This window comes from Pleurodeles waltl, chromosome 6 (assembly GCF_031143425.1).
Source record: "Pleurodeles waltl isolate 20211129_DDA chromosome 6, aPleWal1.hap1.20221129, whole genome shotgun sequence".
NCBI lineage: Eukaryota > Metazoa > Chordata > Amphibia > Caudata > Salamandridae > Pleurodeles > Pleurodeles waltl.
Window position 1 is genome coordinate 383,389,578 of NC_090445.1, and position 19,237 is coordinate 383,408,814.

The 19,237-nt window shown below is 45.4% G+C and overlaps 1 protein-coding gene across 1 annotated transcript in view; it reads left to right on the forward strand.

The window, feature by feature from the left end:
• Positions 1-19,237, forward strand: part of LOC138301569 (olfactory receptor 6B1-like) — a 161,653-nt gene that overhangs the window by 132,147 nt on the left and 10,269 nt on the right. Inside the window, exon 3 of the mRNA XM_069242087.1 lies at positions 11,682-12,666. Coding sequence (XP_069098188.1) covers positions 11,682-12,666 — 985 coding nt within the window. The remainder of the gene's footprint in view (positions 1-11,681; positions 12,667-19,237) is intronic.

Genomic DNA, 19,237 nt, shown 5'->3' on the forward strand with positions numbered 1-19,237 from the left:
TGTCCCAAGGGTCAAAGTTATAGAGTTGTTTGTTGACATTTTGAAAAGCCTTAGATTCCCTTCCTCTGTAGGGTGAATTGGACTCATCTTGTATATGACATATGTGTTAATTATCTTGCTTGATTCTCAGTTGTCCTGCTAGTAGGGACCTATCTTGTTGCCACATTTGTAGGTAGTTTTTTGATTCACAAAAGGGTCAGTTCCGCCCTATTAGCGTATGTAGCCTTGTGGTTTCCCAGCAGGGCAGTAACTTTCCTCTGAAGGGTAAGGGTAAGTGTGGCCTTATGAGCCTTTTCAGCTTGAAGGAGTTCTGCTTTTAGTGTTTGTCATTCCTTGGTTGTTTGTTGGGTCAAGGTCGTCATTAGTGACATACATTTCCTCCAGATAACTGCCTTGAAAGCATCCCAAGTTGTTGAATTGGATGAGTGGTGTCTAGGGTTTTGTTTAACTGAAAATCATTTTTAATTGTCTTACGGAGCTTGTCACAGAAAAGACAGTCTTGTGTAAGAACACTAGGGAAGCACCATCTCTGGAAGGAAGATCTTGGAGTGTGCCAGTCTAATATTATTTCCACTGGGGCATAATCTGAAAGAGCAATAGTATGTAAGGTGGCTGTTAAAACAGTGTGGCACAAATGTAAGCAACAAAAATGTGAATGAGTCTAGAGTAGGTTCTATGAGAATGAAAAAAAGGTGTAGTCTTTTGTGGTGGGATTCAGAGCCCTCCAAGTGTCCAGTTAGCCTTAATAATGGAGTTCGGATTTTATAGCTTTGATAAATATACTAGCGTGCGATCTGTGAGGGTGGGTACTATCCAAGTTGGGGTCTCAAAAATAAATTAAAATCCTCCATCAATATAATATCCCCCTCAGCGAATCCACCCAGCAGGGAGAGGGAAGAGAAGAGGAACTTAGATTGACCTGTATTAGGGTCATAAACTGTGGCAATTGCACAGAGACGGCTTTTGATAAATTCTTTAACCATCAGAAGCCTTCCCTCTTTGTCTGACCTGCTATCCATGATTTGGAATTTAACCATGGAGTGGGCGAGGAGAGGAACTCCATTATGTTTAGTGGTGGTAGACAATATATATATGAGGGCGTATGATTTGTGACGCAGTCTGTGATGTTTGTTTAATCTCAGATGTGTTTCTTGGAGGGCTATAAAATTGAGGCATCTGTTGAGGATATACTTTCAGAGTTGGTAGCATTCATTGGGGGAATTTAGCACCCCTCCAACTAGCGACCCCTAAATGTATATCTATCCTCCTTCAACCAGACCCCACTGATTGAGGATCACAAATCCAGCCATGCAGTAAAATAAAAATATTAAAGTGCAAATAAACAACATGAACTAGGGAGTCCACACTCCCTCCGAACTAGCGGTTTCACCTGAAATTGAAACTTTTATGAGTTTAATGGACACAGACCCACCAAAACACCCAACAGGTTTTGCCTATATATCACAAAGTGACTGATGAGAGGAGACATAATCAAGCAAATGATCAGAACAGTTTCTATGGATTCAGGACACATAAATTGCAATCACAAGGAGAAATGGGAAGGATTGTGGCCCGGGGTTAATTTATTGCGGTCACATTTCCCTTTCCTCTGTGAACTCCACATTCCTGTGGTAGAATTGTTGATGGGGTCTAATGAGGGCTTTCTGCCATGTTTTTCGAGGCCAGATGGAGCAGGTACAGTGAGGCCAACTAAAAAAGCTGAGTCCTCGAACTTCATGAAATTATTTTGCTTATTATGAGGCTCAAAGACAATGCCAAAAGGATAAGTCCATTGATATCTAACATGGCCCTAAATGTAGATGTTGTATTAAGGTGGCCAACAACTTGGTACAGGGAACATGTCACTTCTTGGAAAGAGATATCCCACTGTCGGGCTGCCTGGGGGATCATTTTTTTGATTAAAATAGCTCAGTTTAGCCAGTATGTCTCTGGGCCATTTTCCATCACTCAAAACTGGAGGGCTCACTCTATGTACTCTTTCCAGCCACATATCTGAATGGCCAGTGCCCAGTAATTCACAGAATAGGCCAACCACAAAGGTGTCTAGGTCAGGGCTCTCAATTCCTGCTTCCTCACCCTGCACCCTAATTTTGTCTCTCTAAGTGTGATTTTCTATGATACTCCACTCTATGCCACTGCTCTTTACTCCACTCCACAGCACTCTACTCCACTCTACGATACTCTACGCCCCTCCACTCTGACACTCTACTCCACTGTTAGACCTGACAGCCTTAGGGTGGTCATCCCCCAACCTTATGCCTGCCTCCCTCCACTTTTCTGACACTGTTTGTGCTGGTTTTAGGACTCTGCACACTTTACCACTGCTAAACAGTGCTAAAGTGCATATGCTCTGTCCCTTAAACATGGTAACATTGGCTCATACCCAACTGGCATATTTAATTTACTTTTATGTTCCTAGTAAAGTGTACTACATGTGCCCAGGGCAAAGGTAGTGCTCTTTACTAAATTCTAATGCTAGTAAATTAAATGCTACTAGTGGGCCTGCAGCACTGATTGTGCCACCCACATAGTAGCCCTTAATCATGTCCCTGGCCTGCCATTGCCAGGCCTGTGTGTGCAGTTTCACTGCCACTTCGGCCTGCCATTTAAAAGTATTGCAAGCCTTAAACTCCCCCTTTTCTTCATGTAAGTCACAGAAAGAGGTAAACAGGTCATATTTCGTATGGCTAGAATGGTAATAGAAAATTCTGCTTATTGGTGAAGCTGGATTTTATATTACTATAGTAGAAACGCCACTTTTGGAAAGTGAGCATTTCTCTGCACTTAAAATCCATCTGTGCCTTACATCCTGTCTCCAATCCATGTCTGGGTTGGGCTGCTTGACAGCTCCCTAGTGCATTTCCCCCAGACAACCACAAACACAGGATACTCAGTTACACCTGAACTCATCTGCATACTGAATGGGTCTTCCTGGGCTGGAAGGGTGACTCTTACAATTCAAAGGCTAGTGTCCTGCCCTCACACAATGGACTGCCAAACCCCCTACTGGGACCCTGGCAGACAGGATGGTACTGAAAGGGGAACTTGTGCACTTCAAAACCACTCTTTGAAGTTTCCCCCACTTCAAAGGCATTTTTGGGTATATAAAAAGGGTCTCTGACCCCACCAACTCAGACACTTCTGGACCTGAGGTTAAACAACGAGAGAGGGACCGGTAGGTTGATGGACCAGTGTACAGTCTCCCAAAATAGTTAATCACAAAAACCGTAGAGTACACTGTTTCAGAATAAAAAGGCAGGGAGACCTAACTCTCTAGGTGCAAGAGCCCTCACACATCGCAATTGATGTCATGCTTCATCATCGTGAATGCTCCTCGTCAGACCGGCACTGCAATGTCTGACGGGCTCCCCAGAAGGGGGCTCTTTGCCAAAGTTCTTTAATAGTGACTGCTATAATTGACTTAATTTTGGAAAATTTCTATCTGCAGACACTGAACAATCAGGAGAGAGAAAGACTAAAATTGACTCTAAACCTCAAATCACATCACCAATTTATTCAGCAAATATAAGGTATAGGCCAAGGTTAAAAACAAATAGAAAGTGAAGTATGAGTGGTCATGCTCAGTCCATTTCAGAACAAATGAATGGGAGGCCTGAAAATACTTAGAACCTCTAATCTAGGGTCAACATGTTTTTCACGTCTAGTGGTCCAGCCGGATCCCTCGATGCTTCATCAGGACCAAAATGTAACTTCTCCTATAACCAAGAATGTAGATAATGCTATGTCATCGTAGTCAATAAACTAAAGAACAGTCACTTACTTTAAGCCAACTGTATGCCCGGTCAAAAATAAAAGTGCAGGTTGCCCTGTAAAACAAGGTATAGTTTAGTATGTATCTAAAACGGAGTACTGTTAATTACCCAATTTGTGGCAAACAGTGTGAGTAGGTGGAGACAGTGCTCAGTGGTAGACGGAACTGAAACGGAGTCTTACCATCCCAAATTATGAAATGTGGCTCCATGGGAAAGCACACGCCTAGGACTAATGCTGTTACTATCTGAAACAGTAATCATAAATCAGATAACATATCAACATACAGTCCCATAAAAATCATCAAAGTAGTGATAGAACATTGACCAGCACTCATTGCAGCAAAACAACATCTGTAAAAAAGTGAATCCAAAGTAGTAGTGACGGCGTCATAGTTAATTACACTAACACAGACTGAGAATGTCAAAAGATTATCATGTATCATAGCTGTGTGGTCGGTTAAAGTAAGAAAGGAAATTAGCCAAAAATCGTCGACATCAGTGCCACATCTCAACGATGTAAAAATATCAAGTGTCCTCTAATTAGAACACATGCGGTAACATGCAGAAAAGCTGGACTTGCAATGCTGCTTCTAAGGAAAAGAGGAACACAGATCTATTTTTAAGTCACCGGCGCGAAAGGAATTGTTTGGCCGGCAACCGTGTCAAAATTTCGGTACTTACATTTAAGCAACCAGTCCACGGCAACCGGTCCACGGCAGTGCTCCTGAAATAAGAAAGTGGAGCGCTGTCGGGGCTTTTCTTAGACAAGGGGAAACCCGAAAGTCAAACCGTCTTCTGGATCACACGCGTCCAGGTAATTGACAAAATAGAAAACGGAGGGGAAACCCTCTCTGTCAGGAGTCACCGGCATGAGGAAAGAACTCGGGATGTCACTGTACACTCGGTATTGCGGTAATAGCCACGTGTCCTTGCTATTATACGTGTTCCTGCAAAAAGTCGTATTAAAATGCGGAGAAACAGCAAGGCACATAATAAATCAGTCTGTAAAAAGGGCAAGACACATGTTAGTCAAATAAAGGGGGGGGGACAACAACCTAATTAATATCAATACTATTGTCAGTCCAAAATGGTAGATTATAAATGGTTCACACACGATGATGACCACCGTTCATAAAGAATTTGTCCAATTCAAATTCCCTCATTGTGGCTGTAGGGAAATAATTAATGGAAAAATGGCACAAAGGTCAAAAGAGCACAATTTAACAGATGAGTATCCACATTCAAAGGGTCAAATGTAATTTACGCAGAGAGACTGATCCAAGGTATTTCATCATTCAACCCAAGTACACTAGTCCCCAATTTGTAGACCCAACGCTGTTCAATCCTGAATAGTGAACGTGTAATGTTAGAGCTAATTCTTAGTGCGTCCAGGACCACCCACCATAAATCATCAGGGTTGTGGGGGGTTTCAAAGAAATGTGCACAGATTTTGGTGGTGACATGCCCACATCTAATATTACTCCGATGTTCATTGATTCTTATTTTAACTGGTCTAGTGGTCATGCCAATGTATTGTAGACCACATGGGCAAGTGACCATATAGATACAATTGCGAGTGACCTATCTGATCTACTCTATTGACCTCTAAGCACTCAATATTTACGTCTGGTATAGTCCGTAATATGTGTCCTGGCTGGGTTGGAGAACTTCAGTGCTGTCTATCTGGGTGATGACATTTCAGTCTTCATTTCTATCCGAGCGGACCAACTGTGGCAGCTCAGAGAAGTTCTACAGGGTCTGCAGAGAACAGGCCTAACTATCAAGGACAGTAAGTCCAAGATAGGGCAGGGTTCAGTGGTCTACTTGGATCACCAAGTGCGAAGAGGCAAGGTGCAGTTCCTCTGGGCCGGAATTGACATCCTTCTAGCTTGGGACTCCCCAAAGACCCTTAAAGCGGTGATGGCCTTCTTAGGCATCACTGGCTAGAATGTGAGATTTGTCAAGGACGTCCAAGAAGCAGCCATGTCAGATGATCTGGACAGATGCGCCCCCAAAAGTTTTTCACACCCTGAAGGTGGCCATGTGCATGGCACCCATGCTCAAGGACCCTGACTTCTCCTAAGCAAAATGAATTGTGTTGATATATGCCTCAGGGCATGGTGTAGGGTCTGTGCTATCACAGCTAAGCGAAGAGAGCCTGGATCAACCTATAGCCTTTATCAGTAGGCAGTTTCTTCACAGGGAAAAGAGTTAATGTGCAATAGAGAGGAAAGCCTTTGCCGTGGTCTGGGCACTGAAGAAGTTGAGACCATACAATTTTGGTGTTTAGACAGATCACAGACCCCTCAGATGGTTAATTCAGATGCAGGGCTAGAATCCCAGACTGTTAAGGTGGCCCATCTCTGTAGGAAAGTACCATCCTGCCTGGCATGATACCCCTATTTTACAGGAATGTAAGTTTGTTTTTGCCTGTCTCACTGGCATCCTGCTAGCCAGGACCCCAGTGTTCACAGTCTGAGGCCTGAATGTGTGTACCTGTGTAGTGACTAACTGTGTCACTGAGGCTCTGCTAACCAGCACCTCAGTGATTATGCTCTCTCTGCCTTTAAAATTGTCACTATAGAATAGTGACCATTTTCACCAATTCTAATTGGCACACTGGAGCACCCTTATAATTCTCTAGTATATGGTACCTAGGTACCCAGGGTATTGGGGTTCCAGGAGATCCCTATGGGCTGCCGCATTCCTTTTGCCACTCATAGGGAGCTCAGACAAATCTTACACAGGACTGCCACTGCAGCCTGAGTGAAATAACGCACATGTTATTTCACAGCCATTTTACACTCCACTTAAGTAACTTATAAGTCACCTATATGTCTAACCTTCACCTAGTGAAGGTTAGGTGCAAAGTTACTAAGTGTGAGGGCACCCTGGCACTAGCCAAGGTGTCCCCAAATAGTTCAGGGCAATTTCCCCAGACTTTGTGAGTGCGGGGACACCATTACACGCATGCATTACATATAGGTCAATAACTATATGTAGCTTCACAATGGTAACTCCGAATATGGCCATGTAACATGTCTAAGATCATGGAACTGTCCCCCCATGCCAAATCTGGTATTGGGGTGCCAATCCCATGCATCCCCGGGGCTCCACTCTGGACCCCGGATAGTGCCAAACCAACTCTCTTGGGTTTTCTCTGCTGCTACCGCTGTTGCCACCCCACAGACAGGGTTCTGCCCTTCTGGGGTCTGGGCAGCCCAGTCCCAGGAAGGCAGAACAAAGGATTTCCTCTGAGCGAGGGTGTTACACCCTCTCCCTTTGGAAATAAGTGTTAAGGGCTGGCGAGGAGTAGCCTCTCCCAGCCTCTGGAAATGCTTTGAAGGGCACATATGGTGCCCTACTTGCATAAGCTAGTCTACACCGGTTCAGGGAACCCCCAGTCCCTGCTCTGGCATGAAACTGGACAAAGGAAAGGGGAGTGACCACTCCCCTGTCCATCACCACCCCAGGGGTTTTGCCCAGAGCTCCTCCAGTGTGTCTCAGACCTCTGCCATCTTGAATCCAGAGGTGCGAGGGCACCATGGAGGCCTCTGAGTGGCCAGTGCCAGCAGGTGGTGTCAGAGAGCTCTCCTGATAGGTGCTTACCTCACTAGGAGGCCAATCCTCCTCTTAGGGCTATTTAGGGTCTCTCCTGTGGGCTTTTCCTCATATAACAACTTGCAAGAATTCACCAGAGTTCCTCTGCACCTCTCTCTTTGACTTCTGCCAAGGATCGACTGCTGACTGCTCTAGGACCCCTGCAAAACTGCAACAAAGTAGCAAGAAGACTACCAGCGACATTGTAGCACCTAATCCTGCCGGCTTTCTCAACTGTTTCCTGGTGGTGCATGCTCTGAGGGCTGTCTGCCTTCACCCTGCACTGGAAGCCAAGAAGAAATCTCTCATGGGTTGACAGAATCTTACCCCTGCTCCAGCAGGCACCAAACTTCAGTGTCACCGGTACTCTGGGACCCCTCTCTTCATGATGAGCGTGGCCCCTGGAACATAGGTGGTGGACCCAAGTGTCCCAGACTATCCAGTGGTACAACTGTCCAAATTTGGAGGAGGTAAGTCCTTGCCTCCCCTCTACAGACAGTAATCCTGTGCACCATATGTACTGCAGCTGCTAGGGCTTCAGTGCACTTTTGAAAGGAATCCGTCATGCACAGCCTAGCCCAGGTCCCAAGCACTCCCTCCTGCATTGCTCAACTTCCCGAGTTGACTACCGGCTTCGTGGGACCTTCTTTTGTAGTGTTGAGATGACCAGCATGCTCAGTCTTCTTGAATCCATGTTCAAGGACTTCTGCGGGTGCTGCCTTCTTGTACGTGGGCTCTCTGTGTTGCTGAGGGCCCCTTCTGTCTCTTCTCCCAAGTGGCAACATCCTGGTCCTTCTTGGTCCCGGGCAGCACCCTTTTTCCTTTTCTGCAACTCTTGCAGATAGCAAGGTTTGTTTGCAGTCTTTCTCCCAAAAAACAACTCTGCATCCTCCAGCACTCAATGGGACATCTTGTGCATGAAGGAGAAGTTCCTAGCACCTTTCGTTGTTACAGAATCTTCAGCTTCTTCCATCCGGAGTCAGCCATTTTGCACCTTCATCAAGGTTTAGTGGGCTCCTGCACCCCATGAACACTTTCACGACTCATGGTCTTGGTCCCCTTCCTTTGCAGGTCTTCAGGTCCAGGAATCTGTCTTCAGTGCTTTGCAGAATCCTCTATCACTACTTTAGTGTGTTTCTGGGGAAGTAGTATCACTTTATTCCTACTTGTCAGACTCTTGAGGTGGGGTATCTTGGACACCCTTACTGTTTTCTTACACTCCCAGCAACCCTCTACACACTACACTAGCCTAGGGGTCCATTCGTGGTTCGCATTCCACTTTCTTAGTACATGGTTTGTGTTGCCCCTAGGCCTATTGCATCCTATTGTATTGTACAGTGTTTGCACTACTTTTCTAACTGTCTAGTTTGTGTGTATATTTTGTGTATTTTACCTACCTCCTAAGGGGGTATATCCTCTGAGATATTTTTGGCACATTGTCACTAAAATAAAGTACCTTTTTTTTTAGTAGCTCTGAGTATTGTGTTTCCTATGATATGGTACCTATATGATATAATTGGTATAGTAGAAGCTCTGCATGTCTCCCAGTTCAGCCTAAGCTAGTCTGCTATAGCTACCTCTATCAGCCTAAGCTGCTAGAACACTACTAATCTACTAATAAGGGATAACTGGACCTGGTACAAGGTGTAACTACCATCAGGTACCCACTATAAGCCAGGCTAGCCTCCTACAATCTCCCTTCAGGGAATGGACTTTACTGTGGAAAACCATCCTGGAAAAGACCATGGCAATGCTCATGGTTTCTCCAGGTCTCTCTACCTTAGTAAAGTGAGCTCCCAAGGTATTGGGTAGTTCTCCATACTTTCAGCCCCCTAACTTTTTGCCTTCAGACCTCCTAATTTTGCTGACTATGTTTTTGCTGTCTTAGGATTCTGCTAACCAGTGCTGACACGCATGTGCTCTTTCCCTAAAACATTGTAACATTGGCTTAATTGGCATATTTAATTTACTTATAAATCCGTAGTAAAGTGCTTGTGCTCAGGGCGTGGAAATTAAATGTTACTTGTGGGCCTGAATCATTGATTGTGCTGCCCACGTAAGTAGCATTTTAAGCCTATCTCAGGCTTGTCATTGCAGAGCCTGTCTGTGCAGATTTGAACTGTCATTTTGACCTGGCAAAATAAACCTTTTTCCAGGCCCAAACCTTCCATATAGGTCTCCGCAAGGGTAGGCCCTAGACAGCCCAGAAGGTGGGATTGAATGTATTTAAAAAGTAGTATATGTACTTTTTAGTTTTACATGTCCAGTTGGTGAAAAACTTTAAAATTCATTTGTAACCACTTCAAGGCCTATCACTTCTTCAGATTAACATTGGAATTGTTATTACACTTTATAAGTGCAATTTTCAGATGAGACGAGAAAACCACTAGAACTTTGCTGTCTCTGCGGCCTGTCTCTGGTCAAATTAGTGTATGTAGTTGGCAGTTAGGCTTTGTGAATTCCTTCTAGACAGCCACACAGAATTGGAGCTTAGGTCTGGCTTGATGGGCCATCCTGGGCAGGATGAGAGGTAGGAGCTGGGAGCAGCCTCATGTACATCAGAATAGACTGTATCCTATTGCCACACAAAGGGCTGCATACTCCCTGTAGTCAATCTGAAGCCATGGCAGGAAGGGCTGGACATCTGGGTACTTCAAAGGACATGAAGGAAGTCTTCTGTGCTTCTGAAGGGCTGCCACTCTGCTCTACTGCACTCTGTTGGACTCCTACTTTGTTCTGCTGACCTTTTGCTCTGCTGATCTGTGCACTTAAAAAGCATGTCTTTGATGTCTACCCCATATTAAAGGCACCGCTGTTTATAGGTACTGGACCACCACCAATTCAGCACACTTCTGGAAAGGTGAACATGCTGCCAGGAAGAAGGGCAGGAAGAAAGACTCCTGTGCTCCTGAAGGACTGCACTCTGTTGGACTTCTGCTTTGCTCTGCTGACCTGCTGCCTGCTGCCCTCTTGCCTAGGAGTGAGAAGGACTAGACCTGCCCAATTTTGGACATAAACGACTTGTAACCAACTTGCTTGAACACCTGGACTCTGCCATCAGTAAGTCTACCATGCCAAGTTGTGATACTACACAACTGAACCCTTGGAAGTGGGCCTAAATTGCTTCCCAGTGGAACTAATGCATCCTCTCTGCTGAGCACCACATCCCCCAGCAGAGCTGACATATCTCCTCAGTTGAACAGCGCATCCTCAAACAGAACAGATGCATTGCCGCTGTTGCATGGATTGAACCCAACACAGAAGACTTGCATCACCACAGCATCCAACATCTTGGGTTCTTTGCATCACCTTTGGAGCCACCGTGCATAAGGCTTCCCTGGAGCCGGTCTTCTCAGCTCTACATCACAGCTTCCCTGCCATCAGAACTGGCACATCAACTCAGCTGCGCAAAATACCCTCTACACCAGCCTTTGCATCTGATCCTCAATGTCTGTGCAACAGGACCTTGCATCGCATCCTTACCCCATCTCAGAACCAATGCATTGTATCACTGGCATGGCACATCTTCGACTCGGATCCATACAACAATCCACAACCAGGATTAAGGTACTTTGTTCAACTAGGTCTCTTTACCTGACCTGCACCCCATCGAGGTCGGCCTTAACTTTTGACTTTGTGTCAGTCAGGCACAACCAGATATCCTTAGTTGGTGCTTTTTTCTTATAAGCGCCATACTACAGATTATTCTTTAAAAAATCATAACTTTAGGTCTACTAGTTCGATTTTTTCAGTTTTGATCTTTTTTAATCTCTTAAATAAAATTTTCTTTTTCTAACCGAATCCTTTTTGAGTGAACTTTTCAGTGTGCAACTGTTTGAAGTTTTGCACATATACTTTACATGTTGCCCTTTAAGTTAACCCTGACTGTTCTACACCAAGCTACCAGAGGGTGAGCACAGGTTAATTTGGGGTTTGCTTTTTCCTTATCCTGGCACGAATTGTGGTTGCTGTTTTACCAGGGCTCCCACTCCAGTCAACCAACAATCCAATTTCCCACCAAGGGTGTACAATGGAGGTAATTATTCCCAGGAATAAATAGGCAAGTATTGTACACATTAAACCCCTCCTATCTGCCTCCAGATGAAAGCACCTACTTTCGCCAGAATACTCGAACTGTGGAGAGAATTTACTTAGTGCTGAAAATGTGAATACAATATGTTGAAAAATATATTAAATCGTTCTTTATAATCTTAATCAAAATAATTATGATAACATTTTGAATATTTTTTGTCAATTCTGCTGATAACCGTCTTCTATTTATTGCAGGTTGATTTAGAAGGCTTACTGGCGGCACCTAATCAGACTGTTCCTACAGAATTCATTATCTTGGGATTTCCTCAGAGTAGGAACCTGCAGCCTCTGATCTTCTCATTGCTGTTTATGGATTACTTGCTGACCGCGTGTGAAAATGCGGTCATCATTTTCATCATCTGCAAGGACCGAAAGCTCCACACACCTATGTATTTCTTCTTGGGTTATTTTTCATTACTGGAAATGTGTTGTATATCTGTCACTGTGCCAAAGATGCTGGCATGCCTTCTTTCTGGTGGCAATGCCATCTCTTTTGGTGGCTGCATTGCTCAATTGTTTTTCTTTTTTTTTCTCAGCTCCACTGAATGTATACTCTTTACAGAAATGGCTTTTGACCGCTATCTAGCCATTTGCAACCCTCTTCGCTACTCATCCATCATGAGCAGAAGGTTATGCTTTCAGCTAGTAATGTTATCATGGATTGGAGGATTCATCACTACCTTTATACCAATATTTCTAATATCTAGGTTATACTTTTGTGGTTTAAACATAATAAATCATTTCTTCTGTGATGCTCCACCTCTATTGAACCTTTCATGTTCAACAGTTGCCTTAAATAACATTATTAACCTTATCTGTTCCTCTTTAGTTATTGTCAGCTCCGTCCTTATCATCCTGGTCTCATACATCTACATTATTTCTGCAGTCCTCAAGGTACCATCCACCAAAGGCAAGAGAAAAGCATTTTCCACATGTGCTTCACATCTTACAGTAGTTTTCATTTATTATGGGACAGTCTCATTCATGTATGTCAGGCCAAAAGCCAGCGATGCCTTTGACTCAAGTAAAATTGTGGCGGTTTTCTATACCCTTGTGACCCCCCTTTTAAACCCATTCATCTATTGCTTTAGGAACAATGATGTAAAGAAAAATTTGAAGAATTTACTTTGTGTGAATAAAGAAAATCTAAATTTTAAAACATATAAACATGTCAAGTTATGTAATTGGCATGACCTGCATACCATCCTAAGTAAACATGCTTTGGTTTCCTTCCAACCAGCCAACTTCTCAGCATGGTCAACCCAAAGCCTAGTCTCTATCCTATGAGTTTCTGGTCTCCTGCTCATATGCCATTACTGGCCTAGAATTGTGGGAGTTGATCATTCTCAGTTGTCTGTCTCAGTAGGGATATCACTTTTTGCTTGTAGTTTTAACTAACTTATCCCAAGGGCATCAGAACATTCTACATAAGAAGCAAAGTATGTTACAGGCTTGTATGCACAAAGAGATTAAGTAATTTGCAGAGAATCAAAGGCTGTTGATCTGAGGCCAGGACCTACACCTAATTTTCCAGTTCCAATGTCAGCCCCTCTAGCTGTTAAGCCATATCTCCTCCCCACCTGAGAAAGAAAAAACCTCATGAGGGCTCCCTCTGAGAGAACTACATCCAAGAGGGTCTTCAGGGTAGATTGTAGTAAAAGTCTGAATAACTGATAGCTGAGACATAGCTGTCATAGATTACCAGTATGCTTGACATTTAGAGCAGGTGGAACAGTCGCTAATGGCTATGACTGAGGAGAGATAATAATGAAGTGCCGGAGTGCTCTCGTTCATAGGTAGAAACCCTACACAGGGATTTGATCCAATGGATCCTTGAGCATGATTTGACTAACCCAGTGGGTAAGCCTCTGTATGGATGCCTATGTGATATTCTGTATATCAAATGCCACAACCACAGCACTTGTCACACCACAGATACTCATAAAAACAGCAGTTGTAATCAAGGAGACTTTTGGCTTTCAGAAGAACCTGAATATGGTGAAGGAAAGCTGTTCTCCAAAGCTCAGGAAATGTGGGAATCGCTGCATGTGAATATTCGTGGGATAATCCTTAGCGCTATATTACCTGCTCGTGCATTGGCACTCATTCCATACAACTGATTATCACACTCTGAGTACCATTTAAATTGTGAGAAGTTTTTCAGAGCTGAAGCACAAATGTCAGGCACCTACTGACAGTATTTAATTTGTGAAAAAATAAGTGCAGGTGGCAAAATGTTTTTGAGAGAGGCCTCCATCCACTTTCATCACATTTGCAGCCCAATTCTACCATTGATAGGACCCAATCCCACCACTGTTCATGACTAATTTTGACCACTATAATGGCCCCCTAACAACACTGATGTGGACCAATTTCACCACTTCCTGCATAGGCACTGCCCAGAGCCTTTAGTGCTCTCACTACTTCTCTGACAAGTTGTTCAGCTGGCATGTGTCACTGGAATCCCGGCTTTGTATGTAAAGGCATATTTAGATTTTTAGCTTAGTCTTGAATTGTGTGTTGCTAATTTACACCTAAGATAAACCATTACATATCAGATCAAACTAAACTGTGCAGAAGCTGCTACCATATTACATCAGTGGCAGCCAGTGATCTTTGACTTTTCTTAGATGTAGTTCCTGGAATGAATTGCAATATATTGGTGGTGCAGATAACATCTCCCTCAAATTAGGTTTGTGGAAGTGTTATTTATTTACAATGAAAGGCATGAACATTCAAAGAGGAAAATTGTCACCTCTGCAAATGATTACTGAGCCAATGGAAAAGTCCTGACAGAAGAGAAACGGTAGAGTGAGTAACATAGGCTTCGACTTTAGAAGCTGTACTGTTCCAGTTGTTGTTTATGGTCAGGGGAGTCCTCACTTGGCATTTCAGGCTGAGCTATTCTTATTGAAGTAGAAAGTCTGGTCTCTGTATAAAGTAGTATAGTGGATGAACTGGAATATAACTCAAGTGATTGCCAATGGATGAAATGTTTGCAAGCTACCTATCACGTTTTTCCACAGTAACAACTCAGTCCATGGCATTAAAAATGTTAAACTGAGAAAAATTATTTAGGATGTTTGTCTAAAGAGTTCCAGAATGAATCTTGATGATACTGGAAGTATGCTCTATGATCACATATATAATATGTAATGCTAGACAAACCAGGAAATTAATATAGTGAGCTGAGCCAAACCTGAGCCATGGGTCTGACTTGTCACTAAGAGTGATAATATGATGCATCAATATAGTTGGTATGCTCAACAAAGATAAAATAACAGTATGATACAGTCTATATACACATCCAAAAGTGTATTTCTCTGACATGTGGAAAGGTTTTATTTACATATGTACATTAGATTATATCACTGCACTGAGGTGCATTTATTAGAAATTATAGGGGCATATTTAAGACCCCCTAGCGCTACTTTAGAGCCACCATAGCATCATTTCTTTTACAATAAGGCAGCACTAAAGTGGATTTGCATTGCGCCTCTTTGTAACCCGTTATGCCACACTATGCCTGCGCCAGGCATAATGTATGCAAGAGGGGCATTCCGGCACTGGGAGACTTGTAAAAATGGTGCAGTGAAATTTAAAAGATTTCACTGTGCCATTTTTAGCATCATTTTTAATGCCGTCTCAAAGCAGGTGTTAAAGTGATGCTCCCTTAGTAACCTGTAGGCCTCCTCGCACTTTGCTGCACTAGTGTCAAAAATGTTGATGCTAGTGTAACAAAGCGGCACAATAGCATAAAAAATGTTGACACTATTGTGCTGACGACCCCCATGGTGTGCGTATTATAAATATGGCGCAACCATGGTGTCGTTAGATGCCGGTAGGGGGCGCAAGAAAAGTGGTGCATCATAGCTATTGCACCACTTATTCTTTAATAAGGGCCATAGTTTCTAAACATGAATTTACAAGTATTCATGCCCTAACCCCACTGTATAGGATGTCAATAATGATAGAAGAGACATGAATGAAGCTGTTATATGCATCCTTCAGGTGGCTTATGTCTTGATTATAAAATAAGAATACTTAGGCCCTCGTTACAGCCCTGGCGGTTGGTGTAAAAGTGGCAGTAATACTGCCAACAGGCTGGCAGTAATTACCGCCAAATTATGACCATGACAGATAGATCTCCGATAGACAGCCACTTTACCACACCGTCCGCCAGGGCGGAAACAACATACCCCATGGCGCTAGCCGCCTACAGCCAGGCGGAAGTCAATGTTCCGCCTACCATATTAGAACATGCCAATCCGCCACCTTTTCCGGGGGGATACCAACGACATCAAAAGCCTGGCAGAAACACTGCACAGAAGTGAAAAGACTCACCATTGGAGACACAGGGAACACCACGCAGTCAATGGAGCCCGAAATGCATGTCTTCCCCATGGTTTTTTACGTGCTTCTCCACCACGAACACCAACGACGGCGAAGACGACAGCGGTGAGTACAGCCACCTAGCACACAAGGGGACGAGGGAGGGAGGAAAACCACAGTGACACATACCACACACACACGATATACACACCCCATACACACAGCCAGATGCACAAGAAAACAAGTTAATTCCCCTAAATCGACTAAATAATGCAAGGACAGAGCAAATTTACTAAAGTGAGTGTAAAAAGATCAACACAGTATAAATAATAATTTAGCCAATGTAACAGATAGTTACAAATGTACAGAACAAGGGACACTGCCCAGTCCTCAGTTTGCATGGGCCACATGGCCACAGGCCAAAGTCCAAGGCCCCACTTGTCACCTGCATCAACACAGAGACAACACTGCATGGTCATCAGTTGGCAAATAGGCAGGCACCTCAGGGGGGTGGGAGACAGAGGGGCACCTCTGCCGGCAGATGGAACAACACCACTGGTTCTGGAGGGGGCAACATGCCCTGTGCATGGTCCTGGGTAGTGTAAGGCCACAGTCACTCAAGTGGGTGATTTGCCCACATGCTCTGGAGGGGACAACATACCCTGTGCTTAGTCCTGTGGAGTGCAAGAACACAGTCTCTCAAGTGGGTGATTTGCCCACATGCTCTGGATGGGGCAAAATGCCCTGTGCTTGGTCCTGGGGAGTGCAAGGCCACAGTCTCTCAAGTGGGTGATTTGCCAACATGCTCTGGAGGGGGCAACATGCCATGTGCTTGGTCCTGGGGAGTGCAAGGCCACAGTCTCTTAAGTGGGTGATTTGCCCACTGGTTCTGGAGGGGGCCTCGTGCCCTGTGCTCTTGATCGTAGGGAGGCTGGGGTAGGTGGGTGTCTTACTTACTGGTTCTGGAGGGGGTATTGTGCCCTGTGCTCTTAATCCTGGGGAGGCTGGGGAGGTGGGTGTTTTATCCGCTGGTTCTGGAGGGTGCATCCTGCCCTGTGCTCTTGATCCTGGGGAGGATGGGGTAGGTGGGTGTCTTACCCACTGGTTCTGGAGGGGGCAATGTGCCCTGTGCTCTTGATCCTGGGGAGTGCAAGGTCACAGTCTCTAAGGTGGGTGTCATACCCACTGGATTTGTAGGGGGCAGGATGCACAGCAGCCCAAGGAGGCAGGATTACATACCGTCCACCGGCGGTGATGGCTGCTCAATAGAGGTGGTGGTGCTGCTGGTGGGGTGAGGCTCCAGCCCATCCCCTGCAGCCTCGGATGGCTGCCCACTGGAGGTGGCAGTGCTGGTGCTGCTGCTGGGGGAAGGCTCCAGCCCATCCCCTGCAACCTCCGATGGATGCACAACCATGGTTGGTGGTTGGGAGCTGCACCAACTCCACCGTTGGCGTACACAGCACCCTCACACACAGGGAACAGGCCTATGCACTATGCTTTGCACCACCACTGATATCGCTAGCCACCTAGGCATGAGGAGGGGCACACACCACCAACAGCAGCACACCTGGGACCCACGCAGCCCTGACCAGTAGTGGATGCTTCCAAGCTAGGTAGGCAGGATTATCCCTTCAGAACCCTAGCCACCAGAGGCCATACGCTGCTAAGTCAGGCCTGGCCTAAGGGCACCCACTGACACATATCTATCACCCGGCTACCTCCCCACCAGGCGTTAGTAGTAATGATGGGCACTATACTCACCCCCTTGTGGCTGCTGTGATGCCCTTAAGCGCCTATCCAGCTCTGGATAGGCCACCCCAGTATGCGGGCCATCAGGGGGGTCAGGGTTCTACGGGCACCCCTTCCTCGTTGGGAGGCCATCCCCATCTGGGCCTCCAACGTCATCCGTGCCCAGCATCTCAGGTCCTCCCACCGTTTCCGACTTTGGGTTCTCCACCAGCCGTAGACCCCCAGGGTCCACACCTCCTTGGCGATTGCACCCCACAAATCCTTCTTTTGATGGACACTGACCTGCAGAGACAATACAGACAGGAAGATAGTATTAGTCAGACAGTCCTGCCTGTTACACTTATGGCCCACCATACCCTTTCACATCACCATTTGCACGCACATGTCCCAGCACACAACCAATACCCTGCCCAGAGGACATCCACCCACCCCCCTTGCACAAGGCCTTCACACACACCACCCCATACATTCATGCCTCTTGCATTGTGCCCACAGTATACTCACCTGTTGGTCTGGAGGCCCATACAGCAGTCTCTCCAATGCAAAAAGTGAAGGCTGGGGCCCTTTCCCCAGTCACACGGGCCATGGTAGGTTCCCGACACAGGTCACAGCAGCACATGCAGTGTAGGTCCTCTCCTGTTGAAGATCAGGTAGCAAGCGAGGCATCAGATAGAAAATGGCGGTCATATCCGCGGCGGTGCATACCGTCACCACCGGCCTAGATCACCATAGGCCCCTGTAACCAATAGAGCCCAATGTTACCCAATGAGGAGTTGCACGACGGCACCCAACATCAGCGGAATTACCTCACTTCCACCTGTCCCTCCACACAGGACAGGCGGACGCCGTTTCAGGGGTGGGGGGCAAACCCTGGATAATTGCTGCATCACTGTTTAAATTTGGACATACTGGACAATTCACACTGACCCATTACCATTAACAGCATGCAATGTTCTGTGGTAGCCTGATTGTTCAGTTTGTGACCGGCTCCTCACTCTTTTGCTCCATATATTGCTACCGCTGCGGATGAATAGGAGATGGAGACATACCCCCGTGTACAGACCCCTGGTGGACTTGGCAATACTGGAGAACAGGCATATTATCCTCACCTATAGACTGGACAGGGACACAATTGGAGCCTGACCTGATATCTGCTATCCGTCACCTGACTGGGATCCCCCCTCTTGTACAAATTCTATCAGTGCACCATTTCCTGGCAGCTGGTTCTTTCCAAGTGACAATGGGCTTTGCAGCAGGAATGTTACAGCCAATGTTCTCAATTGTGCTGACAAGAGTGTTGCCTTCCCTGATTAAACACATGCAGCTACATTGTATTTCCCCAGGTGAAGATTTGGCAACGGTGAAGGCCGAGTTCTATGCAATGGGACATATCCCCAACATGATAGGGGCGACTGATGGTACACATACTGCATTTATCCCCCCGTCAAAATGAACAGGTGTACAGAAATCATAAGAGTTTCCACTCTATGAATGTACAGATGGTGTGCTTAACGGACCAATTCATCTCCCACGTCAATGCTAAGTATCCTGGTTCCGTGCATGATGCCTTTGTCCTGAGGAATAGCAGCATTTCAAATGTGAGGCCTAGTCTCCACCATTAGATGTTGGTGTATGGGTATGGTGTGGGCCATATGGAATACTGTGTGGCT